Here is a 23,704-nt window from a genome sequence, read left to right as displayed (position 1 = left end):
AAATCGTACAAAAAGCCAAAATAATACATATTTTAAAAGGCAATGTCCAAGGGTTCAGTGTCCATTTAGGAATCGGATGGCAGAGGGGAAGAAGCTGTTCCTGAATCACTGAGTGTGTGCCTTCAGGCTTCTGTACTTCCTGCCTGATGATAATAGTGAGAAAAGGGCACGCCCTGGGTGCTGGAGGTCCTTAATAATGGATGCTGCCTTCCTGAGACACAGCTCCTTGAAGATGTCACGGGTACTTTGTAGGCTAGTGCCTGAGATGGAGCTGACTAAATCTACAAGCCTCTGCAGCTTCTTTCGGTCCTGTGCAGTAGCCCCCCCCCCCCCCCCCGGCCATACCAGACAGTGAGCGTCAGAATGCTCTCCACGGTACAAATATATAATATATAAGTTTTTGAGTGTATTTGTTGACATGACAAATCTCTTCAAACTCCTAATGAAGTATAGTCGCTGTCTTGCCTTCTTTATAACTGCATCGATATGTTGGGACCAGGTTAGGTCCTCAGAGATCTTGACACCCAGGAACTTAAAACTGCTCACTCTCTGATCCCTCTGAGGATTGGTATGTGTTCCTTCATCTTACTCTTCCAGAAGTCCACAATTAGCTCTTTCGTCTTACTGACGTTGAGTGCCAGGTTGTTGCTGCGACACCACTCCAACAGTTGGCATATCTCACTCCTGTACACCCTCTTGTCACCATCTGAGATTCTATCAACTATGGTTGTATCATCAGCAAATTTATGGATGGTATTTGAGCTATGCCTAGCCACACAGTCATGGGTATATACAGAGTAGAGCAGTGAGCTAAGCACACACCCCTGAGGTGCACCAGTGTTGATTTGCAACAAGGAGGAGATGTTATCACCAATCCGCACAGTTTGTGGTCTTCTGGTTAGGAAGTCAAGGATCCAAATGCAGAGGGAGGTAGAGAGGCCCAAGTTCTGCAACTTCTCAATCAGGATTTTGGGAATGATGGTATTAAATGCTGAGCTATAGTCGATGAACAGCATCCTGACACAGGTGTTTGTGTTGTCCAGGTGGTCTAAAGCCATGTGAAGAGCCATTGAGATTGCATCTGCAGTTGACCTATTGCGGCGATAGGCAAATTGCAATGGATCCAGGTCCTTGCTGAGGCAGGAGTTCAGTCTATCATGATCAACTTCTCAAAGCATTTCATCACTGTAGATGTGAGTGTTAATAGTCATTAAGGCAGCTCACATTATTCTTCTTAGACACTGGTATAATTGTTTCTTTTTTGAAGCTAGTGGGAACTTCCACCCATAGCAGTGAGAGATTGGAAATGTCCTTGAATATTCCCACCAATTAGTTGGCACAGGTATTCAGAGTCTTAACAGGTACTCCATCGGGACCTTCTGCCTTGCGAGGGTTCACTCTCTTTAAAGACAGCCTAACATGGCCTCTGAGACAGATCACGAGGTCATCAGGTGCATCCAGGGATCTTCACAGCTGTAGTTATATTCTCCCTTTCCAAGTGGGCATAGAAGGCGTTGAGTTCATCTGGTAGTGAAGTAATGTCTTCCAAACCCTCCCAGAGTTGTCATACATCCAGTGTCGCCTCGAACCTCGTTCGAAATTGTCTCTTCGCCCTTGAAATAACCCTCTGCAGATCATACCTGGTTTTCTGGTGCAGGCCTGTATCATATCCTAACATTTTACCCACTATAATTTTACATAGTGTCATTATTAGGGTCTTACCAACTGTGTGACTTTTCCTTTTCTGGGTAATAAGTTCTGCTACTAAATAACTTGCTTCCAGAGTTTTTTTTTCTGACTGACTTTATTAACAAAAGCTTTACTCTGTTTGTTTTGCAATTCCAATAACCGTCAGACATGTCCATAAAACACGGGTTAATAAAATATGAAAAAGAACGGTATAATAAATAACTAAATGAGAAAACCACTAAAAATACAAAAAACTTCACAATACAATTCACTTGTAATCTACACAATCCACCTTTTGCAACATTTGCGACAACAGCAAGCGGCAGGCCAGCAGCTGAATCCTGGCGTGTAAAAATTCCTGCTCTAACATGAATATTTTTCTCCCAATTTTGTACTACACTGGTAGAGTTTGTTAGCTCCCAGTCAGCGGTGCTTAAGGGAAAGTTGGGGGAGGTAATTCGGGGGAGAGAGGCTGACGTCACTGCCCAAGTTGTACGTCTTTTCAATGCTCTTAAAACGCACTTCATGCACCTCATCAGCCTATTGTCCTCCCCTCTGTGTAATACAGCACTCACCAATTATCAGCCTACTGTCCTCCCCTCTGTGTAATACAGCACTCACCAATGGCCTCTCCTAACTCGCGTCAAAAGTGGAGAGTGGACTCTGTCCTACTGCACACTGCCATACTGGGCTGAGAGACTGCAAACAGGGTTGCTCAGTCACTGCCCACCACTGCATCACATGTCACGCAAAGTTCAAAAAACTATGTTTTTTAATCACTGCCTCTTGCGGAACCCCAGTTGAGAAGCCCTGGCCCTAGCATTGTTTGGAGGCATCCATTATCTCTGAGCTGATTTTGTTAATTTACAGTCAATCAAAAGAAACGGTAGATGAATTCCTCTGTCAATAACTATTAGGAATTAATACACAGCGTTATAGTACTGTAGAGGTATTGGTAGTATTCTGATTTGTCCCATACTTCATTTAAATACATAAATTGTTCCTCAGTTAAATAGTAGTTTCTTTCTTTTTGTACCTTTTAACTATTTCAGTGAAACTTCGACCAATTGTGGCAGCTGCTGAATTGGGCCAAAATGTACTGGTCCCAGTGTGTCTCAAGTATGTATATTAAGGGTGCTTAAGACTTTTGCACAGTACTGTATTTGTCAACATGGAGCAGAGAGCAAGTTTGTAAATCTGGCAGGAGCAAAGGATGTTTGGAATGGCGAGGGTGGAGCACTGTGGGAGGGGTGTGAGACAGAAGGCAGAAAAGGAATACCGAGGTGGGGGGGGGTGTGACACAGGTGCAGACACTCCCAGCCCTGAGGTGTCAGACAAGGTTCTTTGATTCAAAATTGGTTTATCGATCAATACAATGTCTCTCTGCTGTTTCCCATTTCATCGCCTTTCTCTTTTGCCAACCATGATTCCCCTCTCCCTGCCCCCTTCCCACTCTCATTCCACAATAGAGACCCATATCAGAATCGGGTTTATCATCACTCACAAATGTCATGATTTTTTTTAGTAGCAGGATAGTGCAAGACACAACGCACATGGGCACACATACACACACACAGGCACGTGGACACACACAAGCGGACAGTTCGGCAACCTGTACTTATTGGCCCAATTAAGGGCAAAGTTTCATGGAATTTGTTTAAAAAGTATTTAGAAGACCAACTACCATTTAAGTAAGTAACAGATTATGTATTTAATGAATGCAGAGCAAATTAGAACACTTTCAGTACTACTGCAGTACTATAGTACTGTATTAGTAACACAATGAGGAACTCAGCAGGCCAGGTAGCATCTATGGAAAAGAGTACAGTTGACGTACCGTCCTTCAGGACTGGAGGAAAATAATGAGGAGTCAAAGTTGGAAGGCAGGAAGAGGAGAGGAAGAAACACGAGGTGATAGGTGAAACTGGGGGGTGGGGGGTGAAGTAAAAAGCTGGGAAGTTGGTTGGTGAAAGAGATACAGGGCTGAAGAAGGGGTGTCTGATAGGAAAGGACAGAAAGAAAGGGGAGGAGCACCAGAAGGAGGTGATGGGCATGCAAGGAGATAAGGTGAGAGAGGGAAAAGGGAATAGGGAATGGTGAGAGGGGGGTGGGTGGGCCTTACTGGAAGATCGAGAAATCGATGTTCGTGCCATCTGGTTGGAGGCTGCCAAGACAAGAATGTAAGGTGTTGCTCCTCCAACTTGATCACGACAATAGAGGAGGCCATGGACTGACATGTCGGAATGGGAAGTGGAATTAAAAATGGGTGGCCATTGGGAGATCCGGCTTTTTCTGGTGGACGGAGTGTAGGTATTCAGCAAAGCGGTCTCCCGATCTATGTCGGGTCTCACCGCTATACAGGAGGCCCCACTGGGAGCACTGGATGCAGCAGATGACCCCAACAGACTCACAGGTGAAGTGTTGCCTCACCTGGAAGGACTTTTTGGGGCCCTGAATGGTAGTGAGGGAGGAGGTGTAGTACTTGTTCCACTTGCAAGGGTAAGTGGGGAGGGACAAATGGACAAGTGAGTTGCCATAGGGAGCAATCCCTGCAAAAAGCAGAAAGTGCGGGGGGCGGGGTGGAGATGTCCTTGGTGGTGAGGTCCCATTGGAGATGGCGGAAGATACGGAGAATTATGTGCTGGACGCGGAGACTGATGGGTGGTAGGTGAGGAGAAGAGGAGCTCTATCCCTGGTGGGGTGGCGGGAGGATGGGGTGAGGGCAGACGTGTGCGAAGTGGAAGAGATGTGGATGAGGACAGCATTGATAGTGGAGGAAGGGAAGCCCCTTTCTTAGAAGGAGGAGGAAAAGCCTCACCTTGAGAGAAGATGCAGTAGAGGTGGAAGACTCCTCATCTATTTTTCTCCAGTCCTGATGAAGGGTCTCGGCCTGAAACATCATCTATACTTTTTTCCATAGATGCTGCTTGGCCTGCTGCATTCCTCCAGCATTTTGTGTGTATGTTGTATGCAAGTATGTATATAATATGGTTGATTTGAGTTTTATATATCTTTACATTTATATATATATATATATTCCACTTTGATATTACCAATCCCCTTCGGAGCTGGGCTCAGGAATTTACATATGTTCCTTCAGCCTGGTGGTTATCATGCCTGAGAGGACCTTCCATGTTGTTGGCAGGCAGGTTATATGCTGTTCTGCATAGGTTTGAACCCCATCAGCTAGATCATCTCAAAGTGTTGTCATGAGTATAGGTTCTAGAATGGATTGACCATCAGTCACCTCCTGTGCATGGATGAAATCAAGCTGGAATGAAAGAGACATTGGGATGCCATTTGGACTAGAAAAGTGCAGCCAGATGATAGTGAAAAGAGGCAAACTCATCAAGACTGAAAGAGTCGAGTTGCCTGAAGGCCACATACCAGGACTCCAAATACCCGGGGATCCTGCGGGCACATGAAGCCACAATGAGGATGCAAGGAAGGGTGCAGCATCCAAGTACCTCTAAAGAGTGAGATTCCTTAAAAAAAAACAGCTGAATGGGACGAACAAGATCAGAGCCATGAACACATTCGCCCTACCAATCATCAGATACCCAGCCACAATATTGTGCTGGCCAAAAAAAGAAATTCTCATAAACTACTAACAACACATAGAGGATTCTACCCAAAGTCCAACATTGAGCGATTGTGCACCTGCCAGAATAAAGGAGAACAGGGACTTGGGAGTGTCAAGGCCACAATCCTGGAAGAAATCTGAATTATCCATGAGTATGTCAGGAAGATGGCCCCTAAGCATGATCTGCTAGGAGAATACCTCTGACAGCAGGCAGGAGACATGGAAATGGAAGTCGGTGAAGCAGAGCCAGAGGACCAGAGGCCATGGCAGCACAAGCCACTGCACCTGATGTACCATTGCCAGATATCAGAGGTGGCTGACATAAGTCCTACCAGTGACTGAAAGTGGAGGGTGAGGGACAGCTCAGAGGCACTTGGCTACGCAAGAACAGGCGTTGAGCCCAAGAGCAAAAGAAGCAGGGTCTATCACACCAAACAAGACCCATGATGCAGACTGTGCACGGAAACTGCTGAAACCATCCAGCACATAGTGGTAGGGTGTGAGATACAGGCAAGAACAGCATACGCTGAACAGCATAACCAAGTTGCAGGAATTGCGTACAGGAATATCTGCGCTGAGTATGGATTAGACACTCCCAAGTCCAAATGGGAAGCACCCAAGGGGTCATAGAGAATGACAGAGCTGAGATCCTGCGAGACTTCTGAATACAGAACTGATAAGCAGGTACTGGCCAACCAACCAGCCATGGTAATATTGGACAAAGAGCACAAGAAAGCAATAGTAATAGATGTCCTGAATGACTGTGACATCAAGAAGAAAGAATATGAGAAGCTGGAGAAATACCAGGGCTTGAAAGAGCGGATAGAAAGGATATGGAAGATTAAAGCCCGAGTAATCCTGATGGTGTTAGCAGCACCTGGAGCTGTGATACTTGGACTGGGAAAATGGCTCCAACAAATCCCAGGAAGAATATCTGAGATCTTGGTCCAGAAGAGTGTACCGCTAGGAACAGCAAGGATACTGCACTGAACACTCAAGCTCCCAGGCCTCTTGTAGAGAACCTGAAATTGAGGGAAAAATACACATACACACCACCCAAAAGGGGTGAGAAAAAAATCTGTATATACACAGTGGATTTTTCCCCTAATAACTTCCCCAAATTAGATGTTGTGCTAACTATGTCCTGGGTCCTCTGTTTTAGTATTTTTAAACTAATAGTTAAGATATGGTTATTATTTTGATTATTTTCCATGTTCAATCTAGATAGTAGGTATCAGCAAGCTAATTACCCCATTAGGATGGTTGAGAGTGCAGAGATATCACATCATAAGTATTTCCCTATCCTAGTCTTATCCAGAATAAACACATGCAGACATGTATTTGATTAGTAGTTACTACTGAGTACTACTCATGAACAGAAGCCTTTTCTATCCTTTCCCTCATGTCTCAAGAGTTGGTTACTACTGCCAGCCAAGCTGTCCATACCTCCTGCTTAACTACAGCTAACTAATTTCTCAGAGTTGGGAAACTTCTGCTTTGCATAGCTTGACTTATTGAAAATAAGTCCTTCATTGTCAGTCATTCTGTGAAACCATGACATCTCTGTAATCCAATGACTATATGTTTAGTGATGGTCTGGAAAGACAATATCCTGTCACATTGACATCTGTGTGTCACAACAGGGTTGTGATTTTAAAAAATACTGACAGAATATGATGCTGCTATGGGGGGGGGGGTCCATCCTTCATCCTTGGGAGTGGGACAGGTTCTGTGGCTCTGCACTTTTGGCTTCAAATGCCCTGCCACTATTTTGAATATTAAATCTTTTCTGTGTTTGAATTCTTCCAGTCCATCTCAATTGAATGGAAATACACAATGAACTTCTCATAATACTTTCCTAGAATTCCTTTCAAATTCACCAGGAACTAAAACTAAAGCATTTTCTTTGTAGTTTTGTAATTCCATCTTCTAGAATCATTTACAGCGTAGAAACGGGCCCTTGAGCTCAGCTCGACCATGATGACCAAGGTGTCTTTCTGAGCTAGTCCCATTTGCCTGTATTTTGCCCATATCCTTTTAAGCCTTTTGCTGTCTTTGTAACTGCCTAAATGTTTTTTAAACATTTGGAGCTATTGGTTCCGATGCTTTTAAATTCATTGTTCATCTAAGCTGACTTTATTTTAAACTGAGGTGAAAAACTAAACACAACAAGATTTGGTGTCCAAAGAAAGTTTCTGTCTTAGCTTCTGTGAAGTGTCCCATTTGAAGCTTTGTTAATTTTTCTGAGTTTCTACTGCTATATGTTTTTTTTTAATTGATTTTAGATTTCACAAAAAGTTTGAGTGGTTAATATTTAGGCAGATCTCCTGCAGTCCATTGCATTTAGAGTATTGCAGATGTCTCATGCAAATATCACTGGGGATTCTCAATGGACTTGTGAACCCTTTATCATTCTAAACTTGGAAATGAATGGAATAATATATCAGAATAAAAAGATGAAACTGCTACTTAATGGCAGCCAAAATATTTATAAATGGAACATTGTTACTTGCTAATATTCAAATCATTGTGTAGGGCTAAATTACTTTTGAGAGTATCTTGGAGGAAAAAAAATCCTACTTTTCATTTTGTATTCAGTAGAGCATGGTTGGGAGATTAATGACCAAACAAAAATTTATAATAAAGATTTTCTTCTATAAACAAACAGGTCAAATCTATAGTGTTTTTTTTTGCTACTAGCTGTAAAAGTCGAGTAACTTGACATCCAAAAATATCCAATCAAGAATAAACCTCATCGATAAACAGTTAATGTGTTAGTTTGTGCAAGGTGCTATCTTAAAAGATCAAAAAATTCCCAGAAAAAGGTAATATCGCAGGGAAGTGAACACAAAAGTAAACTTCAATGTGTTGTTGTTAAGTAAGAATAGTGATGTCTGCTTTATTGAGGCCCTCAGATGGTCAGGGTCGAGCATGGATGTTACGTCCTAGCTGTGAACACTCAAGCCAGGGCAGTATGATATGGAGAACAGCAGGCTCCCACTTTCCACACAGCTGATAAATCCTAAGGAATGGAAGAGACTGATGAATTTTGGCACCAGTGGCATCGCAGGAATTGCCAGTCAGCATTGAACTCAACATAGGACTGCCTTAGGGACTCCAGCTGCAGATTTTTTTCTCTGGGTTTCCTCTCGAAGCCTTCCCCATGAGTGGATATAGCTGCAGGGCAGTGGTGCTTGAGATCAGAGCTTTCCTTCTCCGAGGTGAGCTGCCAACCTCGGCTCATGAGCCCAATCTTCCCATAATGACTGGTTTTATGGCCCCAGAAACATGCCTTACCCCTTCTCCTGTCAGTGGAAATGGGTCCGCCAGGCTTCGTAGCTAAGCCACACGTGAAGGGCAGGAGCTGGATTTGGTTGTCAGACACATACCAGTGGGAGCATTTATTGAAATACGAGATGTGAGGATAACATGTTTTGTAAGGAAAGCAGTTGTGTAATTTCTGTTGTGAAATGCGCTGCAGATTATCTTTTGCTCTTGTTCAAATACTGCCATCAACAGCCTATCCAAGAATGCATCTGGGTATCCAAAAAAAGTCAAAAGTTCATCTTTAGCCTCTGAAACTTCAGAAGTTCGGCACTTTGGTTGATGAAGTTCCTCATTTGTATGTGGCTCTTGCTATAGTTTGATCAGTTAGACATTTTATTTTCATTTTTATTTAGAACGAAACAGACCCTTCCGGTCCAACGTGTTGCACCACCCTGCAACCCACCTATTTAACACTAGACTAATCACGGGTCAATTTACAATGCCCAGTTAACCTAGTGACTGGCACATCTTTGGATTATGGGGGGAAACAGGAGCACTCGAAGGAACCCCACGTGATCATGGGGAGAACGCACAAACTCCTTGCAGGCAGCACTGGGATTGAACTCTGAGTTCCAACACCCCAAGCTGTAACAGCATTACATAGCTGCTATGCTGCCGTGGTGCATATGTAAGATTTATTTCTTTGAAGGTTGGAAAATTGCATTCTGTCTGCAGATGATCATAGTTCTTCTAAAGAAGAGAGATAAAAAGAGTTGGGAAAGTACAGCCTTGTCTAGTCCTCGTTGCTTTGGGCCTTCGTCACATTCTGTATGTCCCAGTTGTTCCTGAATCAATTTGTGATCTTGAATTTCTTTCTTCACAAAAGACAGATGTGTTTACCTTATAGTTTTCTTGCATCTAATGAAGAATTTCTAAGATCTTGCATCAAGTTCTCTATATTTGACATTTTAATTAAGTTGCCTAATTTTACTTCAGAATTTTGCTATTGCAATGATGCTGCTGTGATGTAATTATCAATACAAACTATGAGTTCTGTTTTAGCTTCATATTTTGAATCCTGATGGATTGGAAGTTCCTGAAAGTAAATTTTTGCAGATGGCCAGAAACAATTGCTTTCAGACCAAGCTCTGCCCCAAGACATTGACATTATTTTACATCCTGGCAATTAGCAAAGGCTGAACCCGTAATCCAGGTATCATACTCAGGCCTCAACTGAGCTTCTGTCACAGGTCAGCCCATCGACCTACTTTCAGTTTGATATCATTATGCCTGCTCCATTCCTGTCTCTGCTCATTTGCTGCACCTTCCATCCATCCTGTTTTTAAACTATTTCTGTTCGTGCCATTCTCCCATACTCAGCCTGACCTTGTGCAAAACCCAGCCATACTTGTCCTAAAGCCCATTACCTGTTTGTTGACTTTCAGTATTGATTTTTAATCACTCTTCACCTTGACGGTGGGGAGGAGGGATAATTAGCGATGGACAATGAATTCTGGTGACATTCACATTCAGCTTTTCAATACATTTTTGAGTGGTTCATAATATGGCAAAACAAAGACTCAAGATTCTGCCCTTGTTTTTAAATCCTTCCATGTCCTTGCCTCACCTTCTTGCTGTAATTTCCTTTATTCCTAAAACACTTATAATGTTTGCACTTAGAGAAATACTGACCAGGTGTGCAATCCAAATTTCCATAATTGCATACCTTTCCTTGGGTATCTGCTCTTTAAACTATTATGTTTGGTTTTCCTCCTGCAAGATGTTTTGCAGCCTACATCAGTCCAAATCTTTGGCCTTCTGCCCTAATTCTGTGATAGTCATAGTCATACTTTATTGATCCCGGGGGAAATTAGTTTTCGTTACAGTTGCACCATAAATAGTTAAATAGTAATGCGTAAATTATGCCAGGAAATAAGTCCAGGACCAGCCTATTGGCTCAGGGTGTCTGACCCTCCAAGGGAGGAGTTGTAAAGTTTGATGGCCACAGGCAGGAATGACTTCCTATGACGCTCAGTGTTGCATCTCAGTGGAATGAGTCTCTGGCTGAATGTACTCCCGTGCCCAACCAGTACATTATGTAGTGGATGGGAGACATTGTCCAAGATGGCATGCAACTTGGACAGCATCCTCTTTTCAGACACCACCGTCAGAGAGTCCAGTTCCATCCCCACAACATCACTGGCCTTACGAATGAGTTTGTTGATTCTGTTGGTGTCTGCTACCCTCAGCCTGCTGCCCCAGCACACAACAGCAAACATGATAGCACTGGCCACCACAGACTCGTAGAACATCCTCAGCATCGTCCGGCAGATGTTAAAGGACCTCAGTCTCCTCAGGAAATAGAGACAGCTCTGTCCCTTCTTGTAGACAGCCTCAGTGTTCTTTGACCAGTCCAGATTTGTGTCAAGTTTTGAGTCCTAATATTCCTTGTGTTTTTTTTCATCAAGGACATCAGTATTTCATTGCATAGATTGTCCTCAACAAATGCAAAAAAAAAAGACAGGAGACTGCAATTGCTGCAATCTGGAACCACACCAAAAGTGATGGAAGAACTCAGCGGGTCAGGCAACGTGTGTGAAGAGAAATGAACAGTCGACGTTTAGAATCGATGTTCTTCATCTCCCCCGTTTTTTCAAGTCCATGTACCCGACATGCTGCATTCCTCCAGTGCTTTTTGTATTGATATATAATAATTGTCTCAATCGTACAATATACATTTATCTAATTATTCTGTTCCATGAATAGATCTGTTTCCACTGTTAACTGCAGTCAGAGCCAGAGAACCACCAGTGGCGGCTTTCCTTCCTATTCCGCCATCGCTGCTTCTGGTGACCTCAGTGTCTTTTGCCTTTTGGTGACAACATTAAAAATTGATTTTAATTTCCACATACAAGCCAATAACACCCAGCTTTAGTTTGCCAGCATCGTTCTTGATTCTTGTGCTTCTGAGCTAACTGTGTTTGTCAGGATCTATTACTGGGCATGCAGAAGTTTCCTTCAAGTAAATAGATGGTTCAGTTTCTTAGCTACCAACACCTCCAATTAACGTGACAACTGTCTGAAAGCAAACCAAACAATTTGCAATCTTGCTGTCTTACTTGACCCAGAATAGAACCATAACTGCCATTGCACTATCATTTGTCGCAAGCTCTGTATTGCTAGTGCAGCTCTCTGCTTCTGACATGGTTCTTGCAACTCAACTATTCTAAATGCATTACTGGCCCCCCTCTATGTAAAGTTAAGGTGTCAGTAGCCTTGTTCCCATCATCTATTAATCTTGCTTACCCACGCCTCCCAGTTTAAAACTATCTCATTTGTAAACTCTCATCCTGTTGTTAAATCCCTTTGAGGACTTGCCAGACCCTGTTTTGTGATTGAACTGTAGCCCTTCACCCTCCAGTTCTGGGTGGATCGCCATCAATTTTCTGAACGGATAATGAACTCATGAACACTACCTACTATTTTTCTCTCTTTTTGCACTACTAATTTATTTATATATACATTTCTTGTTTTAATTTATAGTGTATTATGTATTGCACTGTAAAACAAACAGATTTCACAACACATATCAGCAATAATAAACCTGATTCTGTTCATCTCTGAGTGTAATTGATACAGATTAGTTGCTTCACCTTCAGCTGCTAAGGCCCTAAATTTGAGAACTCCAAATCCTGCTGCTTGCTGCTCTTTCCCGCATCAAGGCATTCCTTAAATCCTGCTGGGCTTTTCCCCCTTCCGTGGCTAAATGTCATTTGTTTTTGCTCAGCCCCTTGTGGAGTGCTGAGTGGTATCTCTGCAACGTGGGAGGTTAGAAGTGCTTTGTCTGCGGAGGTGCCTGGTTATGGGGGTTCAGGGAGAGAATTGGCATCATAAGGAGCTTTCTGCTTGTGGCAAGTGGGAGGAAAAGGTTTGCACTAAGAGAGGCCATTTGTAGGCAGGGTTAGGGAGTGGGATGTGTCGAGCCAAACTTGGGTGGATGGAGAAGGTGCATAGAGCAATGGGCCATTCAAGGAGGCTGAATGAGTTTGTATTGTGGAAAAGGAGCAAAAGTAATTAATAAACACGAGAGATTCTACAGATGCTGGAAATCTTAAACAACACAAAAAGTGCAGGAGGAAGTCTGCAGCATCTATGGAAAGGAATAAACAGTCGACAGTTAAATAGATGTGACCTGTTTGCTGAACTGGTGTAAAATATCCGTGCCCTGCGCATGATAGCATTATTGATTACTGAATTCCTTTCTCCAGTTACAGGGTCTTTTAAAACCTTTTAGAATCAAGCATTTCTATTGGTTTGAATCTACTTGCATTTGGGAATCTATTAATGTCTCAAACAATAATGTGAAGACTTGATCAAAATACTTGAAATTTTAACCTTGTGTCTAAATTTTATCCAGCAGCATTTTGAAAGAAATTGTGTTAAAGAACATTTAAAAGTTGGAAGGAACTAATTGTTCATTAGTAAATGCTGATGGTTGAGTGGGCTCTGGGGCTTCCTTTACTTTGCATCTTTTTCCCATTCCAACTACCTGGCATGACGCATGGATGAGGAATGAAAGTGAGAGTCTGTGTGAGATGTGACTGAAAGTGGAGCATTTTCCTGCTTTGCAGTTGTTGAGAATTTCCTAGTCAGATAGGGCTTCACCTCCATGATACAGAGCTCCCAGCCTAATGCTCTAACCTTGCCTACATACCCCAGGTGTCTTCCATCTTAACTCCCAAAAGTAGCCCCTAGTGGTACGTTAATTTCTATTTCCATTTCACACACCATCCGCTAAAGAAATCTGCAGACGATCATTGCTAAATTAATGAGCCTTTAAAGTGCTGTGGGCTCCTGTCCACTAGGAACTAGGCTGAGACCTGCCAGAACCTCAAATTAAGTTAGGAATTAAACTGTGGAAGGCAGGGTGGTAACTGAATCTTAATTTCATTTTGGACAACAGAGCACCCAGTCAAGTTAGGAACCTGTGAGTATTGTGGAGTGACACTAACCACGGGTGTAGGCCTCTCCAACCACATGCGTGGCCATCTGAAATCTGGATTGAAAAGGAAGTTACCGAGTCTGTCTCAGTTTGAGGAACTCCACGAAAAGGCTGAACCTGCACTCACCGACACATGTGAGACCCTTTGGCTTTGTATAACTTAACCAAAAAGAAAGAAACTAAATGTAAACTTTTGACAGTGCTGAAGAGAAAGCTTGTTAAATTGCAATGCACTGTAAAAGGAAACTGTATGTGTGATTATACATGCTGTGATCCAAACACAAAGTTGGTCCCCACTAATGAAGTTGAGCGTCTATTCCATGACGTGCTTGAGAATGCAAAGCCTAACCCTAGAAGTTCAGGGAATAGTTGCAGCTTCTGCTTGCTTTTATGTATGTAAGTTTTTGTTCTAATTTGCACGTGAGTGGATTGTATTTATTGTGCCTTTGTTCTTGCACTCTTTTCTGTATAGAAACGGAGCCAAGGTGCTTAATTCATTGTAATGTGTAAGTAAGTTAAACCGGTATAAGATTGAAATCAAGCCCCGTTCGCATGCGGTTTGGTGACTCACTCTGCAGGCACAAATTTCAGAGTTCATTGAATTCTGGGAAAGGTTGGTTAACGGCTGAGAAAGTAGAAGAAAATGGATTGTACTGACTCACTCTGTCCTGTTTAAGTATAATCTTATATAAAATACATTTGGCAGTAAATGTGAAAGTGTATGGGGGATACTTTTCTGATAAATGGTATTTCTGCTTGATTCATGGCATATGTATAGTAATTGTCTGCCCTGTCTGGTAGGTGCAGTTAAACCCTCCAAATTACCACTTGCATTAGCCAGAGAGGTGTTGTGCCTTCAAAGTATCATGTTCCAAGAATGTGACTTCCTCCCAAAACAGAGTCCTTCAGTGCATCTGAAAGCTTAAGAACTGTGGTAACACGATAGGTTCTTTGATATGTAACTGGATTGTTTGCAATCATATAGTCAGAATACAAATTATTGTATTCAAATTATTTTCACCCTAAACAAAAGTACCCACTGATGCTTAAATAGTTTTGTGTTTATTCATTTGGCGAAGGATATAGGATCATACATTTGGCAATGGACTATTCATAATTAGAATTTTTTTTAATGGCTTACTCTGTACAGGCAAATATTTTTTGCTGTTATCTAGGGTAATGCACATCCATGGGAATAATATAGAAGTTACTGCTGTTGAACAGTGTGATCTTTGGAGGGTTTAAGTGTACAGACAGGTTTTCAGTCTAACCTTACCACATCTGATGTTGTCTTTGAAACTGTCTTCCCAAAAAGTGGATGTAATGTTTAATGTCTTAAAAAGCTAACGGTTTCTCTTTCATGTTCAGACAATGAGCGTAAGCAGCAAAAGCCAGCGACATGCACAGAGAGCTTGTCTCCGAAACACGAGGAAGGGAAGGAGCCAAAGACATTCAGGTCAAAATCAGAGGAACCAAAACCTCTCCGAGTGAGACCTGTGATCTTTCCAGTGCTGAAACCTGAACCTCTGTCCCTGGTGAAGTTCATAGGGAACATCTATACTCTGAAATGCAGGTGAGTGTGGCATTGTCATGTCTTCAGTTCATGTCGCCTCATTATAGGAAAGATGTGGAAGCTTTAGAGAGGGTGCAAAGGAGATTTACTAGGATGATACCTGGATTAGAAAGCATATCTTAAGCCTGGTTTATACTTCTGCATCAAAGCCGACGCGGAACCCTACGCGGGAGCTTGCGTTGCTGCAACGCGCACCTCTTCCAAAATATAATCGCGTGTCGCGGCAACGCAGAACGCAACAACTGTGATTGGTCCGCTTGGTAGCATCGCATTTCATCCTACGCTGCAGTAGGTTCCCATTGGGCGACTGAAGGGCAGGGAAGGAACTCTGGCTGCAATGCTTTCCATAAAGCTTTACAGACCTCCGAAATTATGGAGGACACATTTCACACGAAAAAAGACGCTCACATCTTGTTTACCCCGAAAGTACCGTGACCATGAAGCCTTGCGCGGGCAGGTGATTGCTCATGCATGACGTGCACGAATTGCTGAGCGACGCAGACAGACCAACGCACAAGTATAAAAGCTCACAACACGCGTAGGCTACTTGCATAGGTTACGTATAAAATCCTAAAGGGATTGGACAGGCTAGATGCAGGAAGATTGTTCCCGATGTTGGGGAAGACCAGAATGAGGGGTCACAGTTTGAGGATAAAGGGGAAGCCTTTTAGGACCGAGATTAGGAAAAACTTCTTCACACAGAGAATGGTGAATCTGTGGAATTCTCTGCCACAGGAAACAGTTGAGGCCAGTTCATTGGCTATATTTAAGAGGGAGTCAGATATGGCCCTTGTGGCTACAGGGATCAGGGGGTATGGAGGGAAGGCTGGTACAGGGTTCTGAGTTGGATGATCAGCCATGATCATAATAAATGGCAGTGCAGGCTTGAAGGGCCGAATGACCTACTCCTGCACCTATTTTCTATGTTTTCTATGTTTCTATGTTACGGCGTCCAGTTAACGCTGAAGTATAAACCAGGCTTTAGGAGGATAGGTTGAGCGAGCTAGGGCTTTTCTCTTTGGAGGGGAAGATGTGAGATTTATTTATAGTCATTGTCATAGTCATACTTTATTGATCCCGGGGTAAATTGGTTTTTGTTACAGTTGCACCATAAATAAATAGTAATAGAACCATAAATAGTTAAATAGTAATATGTAAATTATGCCAGTAAATTATGAAATAAGTCCAGGACCAGCCTATTGGCTCAGGGTGTCTGACCCTCCAAGGGAGGAGTTGTAAAGTTTGATGGCCACAGGCAGGAATAACTTCCTATGACACTCTGTGCTGCATCTCGGAGGAATGAGTCTCTGGCTGAATGTACTCCTGTGCCCAACCAGTACATTATGTAGTGGATGGGAGACATTGACCAAGATGGCATGCAACTTAGACAGCATCCTCTTTTCAGACACCACCGTGAGAGAGTCCAGTTCCATCCCCACAACACCACTGGCCTTACGAATGAGTTTGTTGATTCTGTTGGTGTCTGCTACCCTCAGCCTGCTGCCCCAGCACACAACAGCAAACATGATAGCACTAGCCACCACAGGCTCATAGAACATCCTCAGCATCGTCTGGCAGATGTTAGAGGACCTCAGTCTCCTCAAGAAATAGAGACGGTTCTGACCCTTCTTGTAGACAGCCTGTGTTCTTTGACCAGTCCAGTTTATTGTCAATTCGTATCCCCAGGTATTTGTAATCCTCCACCATGTCCACACTGACCCCCTGGATGGAAACAGGGGTCACCGGTACCTTAGCTCTCCTCAGGTCCACCACCAGCTCCTTAGTCTTTTTCACATTAAGCTGCAGATAATTCTGCTCACACCATGTGACAAAGTTTCCTACCGTAGCCCTGTACTCAGCCTCATCTCCCTTGCTGATGCATCCAACTATGGCAGAGTCATCCAAAAAAAAAAAATTTAGAGATACCATGTGGAATAGGCCCTTCTGGCCCTTCAAGCTACACTGCCCAGCAACCCCCGATTTAACCCTAAACTAATTATGTGACAATTTATATTTAATAACCATTTACTAACCGGTATGTCTTTTGACTGTAGAAGGAAAGAGGAACAGCTGGAGAAAACCCATGCATTCCACAGGGAGGACTTATAGACTCCTTACAGAGGATGCTGGGACTGAACTCCAATGCCCCGAGCTGTAATAGCGTTGCTCTAACCGCTACACTACCATGCCAGCCCATGTCAAGGATGTCTTGGCTGCAACTTTAAAACGTTCGGTGGAAAATACGGTGGGAGTGATGGGGTGTCAGAAATAAAAGTTTTTAGAGTGATGGGTGCAAGGAACGTGCTGCCGGAGGTGGTGGCAGAGGCAGGTACAATAGAACCATTTTAGAGACTCTTAGGCACATAGATAAAGAAAAATGGAGGGATATGTGGGAGGGAAGGGTTAGATTCATCTTGGAGTAGGTTAAAGAAGTAGGCGCAACATCGTGGGCCAAAGTTGCTTTCCTGTTCTATGTATTGTCAGTGGTTGCTATTCCTCAGAAAGTTGTTCTTGGGATGTGGGTGAGGTCATTTTTTGTTGGTCTCTAATTCCCTCAATTTATGCTTGAACCACTGTCTCCTTGTTAAGTTTGGTCTCTATTATGGTGTTGGGTTTGAACTGGTAACCATCAGAAAGCATTTCAGGAAAGTCGATGGCTTGATGTAGACTTTAGACATGGTATTCTCACAATCTTGTTGCACTTGACTTGTTATTTCAGTAGAAATTGTAGATGGATCCATCACTCTCAGAAGTGCTCATGTTCCAGGAGTTGATGCCTGTTGATCTCTCTCCATTCTCTAGGTATAGAATGTTTAGCTCCCACCCTCACACCTCAGCTTTGTAATGAGCAGCTGCCTCTTGTGTTACAATTGTCTTCAGAATGTGCTCTTTGATGTGGGACAACAGGATGGCTGAGTTTGTGTCATTGTACTGTTCACTGACATTATAGGACTTGTCTGACAGGTTAATCAATTGGGCAGATGTTACTAGATGATAGAGTTGTTGTACGTCCTAGTGCTTCAGTAACATACTGCGGAGTTAGGCACTAATACCTTTTTGGTTAATTCACAGGGTTTATTTTGACATTGACATTGGTGCACATTAACATCAAATTGGTTAAAAGCTGTCCTAATGATCACTAGTTTTGAACTCCATGTTGATCAATCAACAGAGGCTGAATTCCATTCCATCCTGTAGCCTTTGACCCAGGGCATCGACACTAAGTCTCGTTTCATATCATACTTAAGAAAGTCTGATGTTTTTACAGGACCCTAGTTTTTTTTTACAAGTAGTACTGAGCTGGCGTCCTTGCTATGATGGATCAGTGTCTCCGAGGTGTCTGCTCTGCTGATCGGACATCACTAAACCTGCAGAGCCAAAAAAAAACATGAGAAATGTGAAATAAAAACGCAGAATTCGGGAAGTACTCAAGCAGGTCTGGTGAGACAAAAATAGGTCAAGCTTTCATTTGACACTTGAAACAGGAACACAGTTGCATAGCAGTTAGCATAGCACTATTACAGCACCAGCAACCTAGGCTGTCTGTAAGGAGTTTATACATTCTTCCGGGACTGTGTGGGTTTCCTCCAGGTACTCTTGTTTCCTCCCACATTCCAAAGACATACTGTTTAATAAATGGGCATGCTATGTTGGCATTGGAATACTTGCAGGTTGCCCCCAACATAGCCTTGCTCTGTGTTGATCATTAATATAAATGATGCATTTTACTACATTTTTCGATGTACATATGAAAATTAAAGCTAATCTTTAGCTGTCTGGAGCAGGAAGCACCAGAGAGTCATTCTGTAATTATCAGTAAACTAATTGTTTGAAATCAATTACCTTGCTGGGTGTGTCTCCACCCACGCCACCCTCCGCCCCTGACGCTCCTTCTCTGCCACCTGTCCCACGTTTCTCCCGCGGTGCTCCATCCCTGCCATTCCGGATATTCTTTGCTCCTGCCAGTTTTACAAACTCACTCTCAGCTCCACGTTGACAAATACAGTACCATGCAAAAGTCTCAGACATCTTAGCTATATATATGTGCCAAAGACTTTTGCACAGTACTGTATATGGAAGGAAGAGAATGAATGTGGCAGGGATGATGGGAAACCGAAATTGAAAGTGGAGTCCATGTGAAAGGAGAGGCTGAAACTAGGGAGGCAAATGTTTCACGTGCTGGCAATCTGAAATAAAGACCACTAGTAGAAAGCATTGAGATCAGGAGGCATATGTGGAGAGAGGAAGAATTATTGTTGTAGATTGATGACCTTTCAACAGAATTGGCCAGTTCTGATACAGATGTAAAAGCCCCATTATCTGAAATGGAGACACCAGAAACATGCTGAAATCTGAAGCAGCACACAAAGGAGCTGGAAGAACTCATCAGGTCAGGCAGCATCTGTGGAGGGAAATGGGCAGTTGATGTTTCAACTTGAGACCTATCATCTGGACTGATGAAGGCTTTTGGCCTGAAATGCTGACTGTCCATTTCCCACCACTTCCTGACCCACTGTAACCTCCTTTTGTGTGTTGCTCTCATCATCTAGATTAGTTGAATTCATTGTTAAGTCCTAAGATCTGCCATGTGTCCAGTCCAATGATGAACTGCTGTTACTTAAAGCTTGCTGGAAAGGCTGCATTGGAACGATGTAAAAGGCCAAAGGCAGACTGTGGGTGAGATGGAAAACCAGCCTGTTCTGCCACATTCTATTACCAGGCTATCAACATTTGCATCTTCTTCCCCAACATATAAGGAGTGGCACAAATAGCATGAGGCTTCACAGCACAGCGATTGGGATTCAATTCCCATTGCTATCTTAATGAATATTGTATGTTCTCATCATGACCACATAGATTTCTTCTGAGTGCTCCGGTCTGTCCCCACATTCCAAAAGATGTACAGGTATTAAGTTGTGGGCACGATATGCTGGTGCTGGAAGCAAGGCAATGCTTGTGGGCTGCCCGCAGCACATCCTCGGGTCTAGGTTGGTTGTTGACACGAGCAACTCATTTTGCTCTGTTTTGATGTACATGTGACAGTTAAAGCTAATCATTTAATTTTTAACAGGTTTTGTGATGTCGAGTTCCATGGGCCCCTTTCAATTCAGGAAGAATGGGTGAGACACCTACAGCGACACATCCTGGATGTGAACTTCCCAAAGGTGGAGGCTGCTCGTGAGGAGATCTCCACATCTGCAGAGCCTGAGAAATAGGTTAAATCTGCTGCCTGTGTCGAAACCTGGTAGATGGGGTCAGATCGACTATTGCAGTCTCTCTCCAAGGCACATGCCATTATTTTTTATGTTCTAGTTTAGTGACGTTGGAAAGGTTCTTCTGTACCTTTGAACGTTTAAGTCCCTGTGTAGTAATGAAAGTACTGCCTTACGTGAGTTTCCTTAGAGTAATTCTGCATTCACCTCATACAAGTAGAATGTTTCGAGGAACAGCATAGCCCTGGTTAATTTTGTATAATCTAGAAGCAGTCATGTGTCTCAGTTCGGTTATGGAGAGCCGCAATGCGTGGGGAGGGTGAGGAAATAAATGGCGCTAACGCAGCCTGGGGCAAAGATTTAGCTTGTTGGATATTCATCTGGCTGTCTGCCATCAAAATCCCAGGCAGGAAATCTTGCATTAATCCTGCCAGGGGTGGGATGAAGAGAAAGGGAATGAGGCAGAGGTGACAAGAACATCTTAGTTCATTTTTTAAAATGTGCCACGTTTTAAACTGCAGCAAGTAAAGCTTAAATTTCATGTATAGCTGGAAAAAGACAAGAAATAGACTCTGCAGGCTGCTATCTGCCTCCAGATCATTGTCTTGATGCAAATGCAAGCAAAGGTTTGGAAGTAGTGCTCTAGTTCGTGAAAGGTAACTTTGCTTGTCTGGTTACGGGCTGCAGGTCACCCGACCCCGCATGGTGAAGGCCTGACCAGTGAAACAGCTGTCCAGCACTGAGTGATGGCCACTGCAGTTTCTGATCCTTGGTCCTGAGGTAGTTACCTTGCATGCTGCCAGCCTATAGTAGGAGAGTGGGCAGTGGATACTTCAGCATAAACAGCAACTCCATCAGCATATGAAGGGGTGATATGTTGGAATGGATTTGATTGGAAACAGACGCTGCCGTTGCTGTGTATTCCTCGCACACTCCTACCATGGGTAGATCAAACCATCTGTATCCCAACTAATAGGCACGTGGCTGTAAGGATGAATAGCAGAGAGTGGGTGGGGTGTAAGGGTGGGGCAATGTGAGCCTAAAAGGGGAAGTTGATTCCTGAGCGTCCAAGCTACTAATTCTACATTTTGGTCATAGATGTTTCAGAGATTAGTTGCTTTTTTTAATATTTAGCGATGGGGCTATTTGCTTTTAATGTGTTTAGGTCACCAAGTGGCAGTGCATTTGCGCAGAAGGATGTAGGTATACTTGATAGTTTACTGTACAGATGCCTTATTTTTCCTTTTATTGTCTTGTACTTGCTGAATGATAGTTGATTTTTAGCGAAGTGTAAAAGCAGGTCCATGAATCATCTTGTGCACCCTTTCATGCTCAAGGGCTCCCTCACCACCTTTGTGTCTGACTCAATGCGAGTGGAAGCAAGGTGCAGTGGTCCCATAGGACCCAGACCCAGCCCCATCTCTGCTCGCTGGGCCAATCCCATCAGGGTTACATGTTTGTTTCATTGGTTGTGCATCCCTACTATTGGGATGATCCACCCATCACTGGTCCTTTGCAAACTGGGTAATGTATCTGTGGGGAGGAAGGGGAAGGAGTTCTCTCAAGGCTGCTTATTAGATGTTTGTTGAATTCAAATCTCTCTTTCCCCTCTCTTTCCACCAAAATCTGTCTCAGAACCACCACTTCCGATCTGTAAGTGGGGCACAAACAGCTGATTCATTTTTATTGACTGTTTGAATTAAAACTTATTGTTTGTGGTCACTATCTATTTTCAGTGTTGTGATGTGGGTCTATGCATCTAATGCAGCTGGACTCTGTGACCAAAAAAAAATCTTGTTACCTGTTTGTTCCTGTAACTGTGTATTGTAACTTGGAGTGTACTGAAATATACCTTCATAACCAAAGGTGCTATGAAATTGGTTGTTGGGTATCACAGAAAAAGATTTTGTTTTCCAGAATGGACTGTGTCTCAATACATTTACAGAGCCCTACATTGAACCTGTAGAAATTCATTGTATTTAAATCCAGCTCTGATGCTCATTTGGGTAGTTTTAATGTTGTGGGGTTTTTTTGTGTATTGGTGACAGAATATATTTTAGAAATATTTCATTTGATGTATTTTAGTATTGTGTGGAACCTTAATAATTCCCACCATCACTGCCAAATCTGTCACTGCCTTCGCTGCTGCTTCACCTTGAGTTTGCTCATAAATTCGGCACTTGGTAATATGGAGGTGAGACTCTTCAGGGCATCGCAGGGACCTACTCACAATTCCTGGGGTCGTGATCTACAAAGGTCTGTACGTGACCGCATTATGTTTGTCTTAAACCCTGCAATCACCTGTGAAATCCTGGGACCTCAGTTCTCCCAGTTGCTGTGAGGCATCTCCCTCTTGGCCTTTACCCACTTCTAGAACAACCCTAGGAGTTGGCACTTGAGGTGCTGTTGGGCCTTGGTTTGTGTTTGTAACAGGTTTCGTTAATTTAAAATTTTAAAGTACTGATTATGGTGAGTCTTTCTGAACTGGGGAGTTTTATTGCAATAATCCAGACTTTGCCTGGAGTCTTCCTGTCCGTGGGAATGTTATTCTGAGGCAGCAAAATGGCATCTTCATATTTTGGTGGTTTGTTTTCTTAGCAGTGTGATTTTCATTGGGTTGTATCTTTGGCTTTTGAGATTTGCCAGAGGCTTCCTTATTCTTGTGGATGGTTTGATCATATTCGGTGGCACTATGAAGTATGCTTATAACTGCTTCAAAAGGCCTAGCCATCAAACTCGTTGGCATGGGAGCAGCCTGGTCCCAAGATTTTTCAGTCATAGGAGCTCCTTTGGTCCATAGCCTCTGTGCTGAGTCAGTGAAAGTGTTATTCAATTAATCCAGCTTCACTGCCCCTCCACCATTGAACTACTGATATCCCCCTTAAAGTACATGCTTATTCTGTGATAGTCTCAGTGATCAGTCTCCTATAGGAACAAATAGCTAGTCTTTTACTTCAAAATTCAAAAGGAATCTTCGGTGTAGTTGGTAGCCTGGTTATTGGGACTGAAACATTTCCATTTATTGTTTCTAGAGGTGAGCCCCATGGCTAAATTGGTAAAGATGAGGTGGAGCAAGAAACCAGCAAGTGACTTTCAGTGTGGTTGCTTGTTGCCTTCTAGGAATGTAAAAAGAATTTTAATATTTTGGGAGTACAAATGTTGTTTACAGTTTCTTAGGGCTGTGACATAGATGATTCTCTGGTGGCGGTTGATGTATTGGTATTTTGCTGTGTTTTATTGATGCAGTACTAACTTTATTAAAGTGCTTTTTTTAATTCCTGTATCCTGACCTGCTATTGCATGTGCTGTTGAATATTACTGATCTCAACTCTTTGTATTTTAACCCAGTCCATTTTTTTAAAAAAGTATTACCTCAA

General features: G+C 43.0%; 1 protein-coding gene across 7 annotated transcripts in view; it reads left to right on the top strand.

Annotated features, from left to right (window-relative positions):
* The window catches only part of LOC134339309 (uncharacterized), a 164,935-nt gene extending 142,031 nt beyond the window's left edge, over window positions 1-22,904 (top strand). For 3 of the 7 annotated variants that reach the window (XM_063035697.1, XM_063035698.1, XM_063035696.1), the window contains exons 15-17: window positions 13,503-13,676; window positions 14,910-15,114; window positions 20,186-22,904. In XM_063035697.1, coding sequence (XP_062891767.1) covers window positions 13,503-13,676; window positions 14,910-15,114; window positions 20,186-20,330 — 524 coding nt within the window. In that variant the 3' untranslated portion in view covers window positions 20,331-22,904. The remainder of the gene's footprint in view (window positions 1-13,502; window positions 13,677-14,909; window positions 15,115-20,185) is intronic. The other 4 variants (XM_063035700.1, XM_063035699.1, XM_063035701.1 and 1 more) reach the window with 3 other exon arrangements.
* Window positions 22,905-23,704: the final 800 nt, after the last annotated feature.

This window comes from Mobula hypostoma, chromosome 29, assembly GCF_963921235.1.
Source record: "Mobula hypostoma chromosome 29, sMobHyp1.1, whole genome shotgun sequence".
Lineage (NCBI taxonomy): Eukaryota > Metazoa > Chordata > Chondrichthyes > Myliobatiformes > Myliobatidae > Mobula > Mobula hypostoma.
This window is presented reverse-complemented; position numbering and strand designations above follow the sequence as displayed.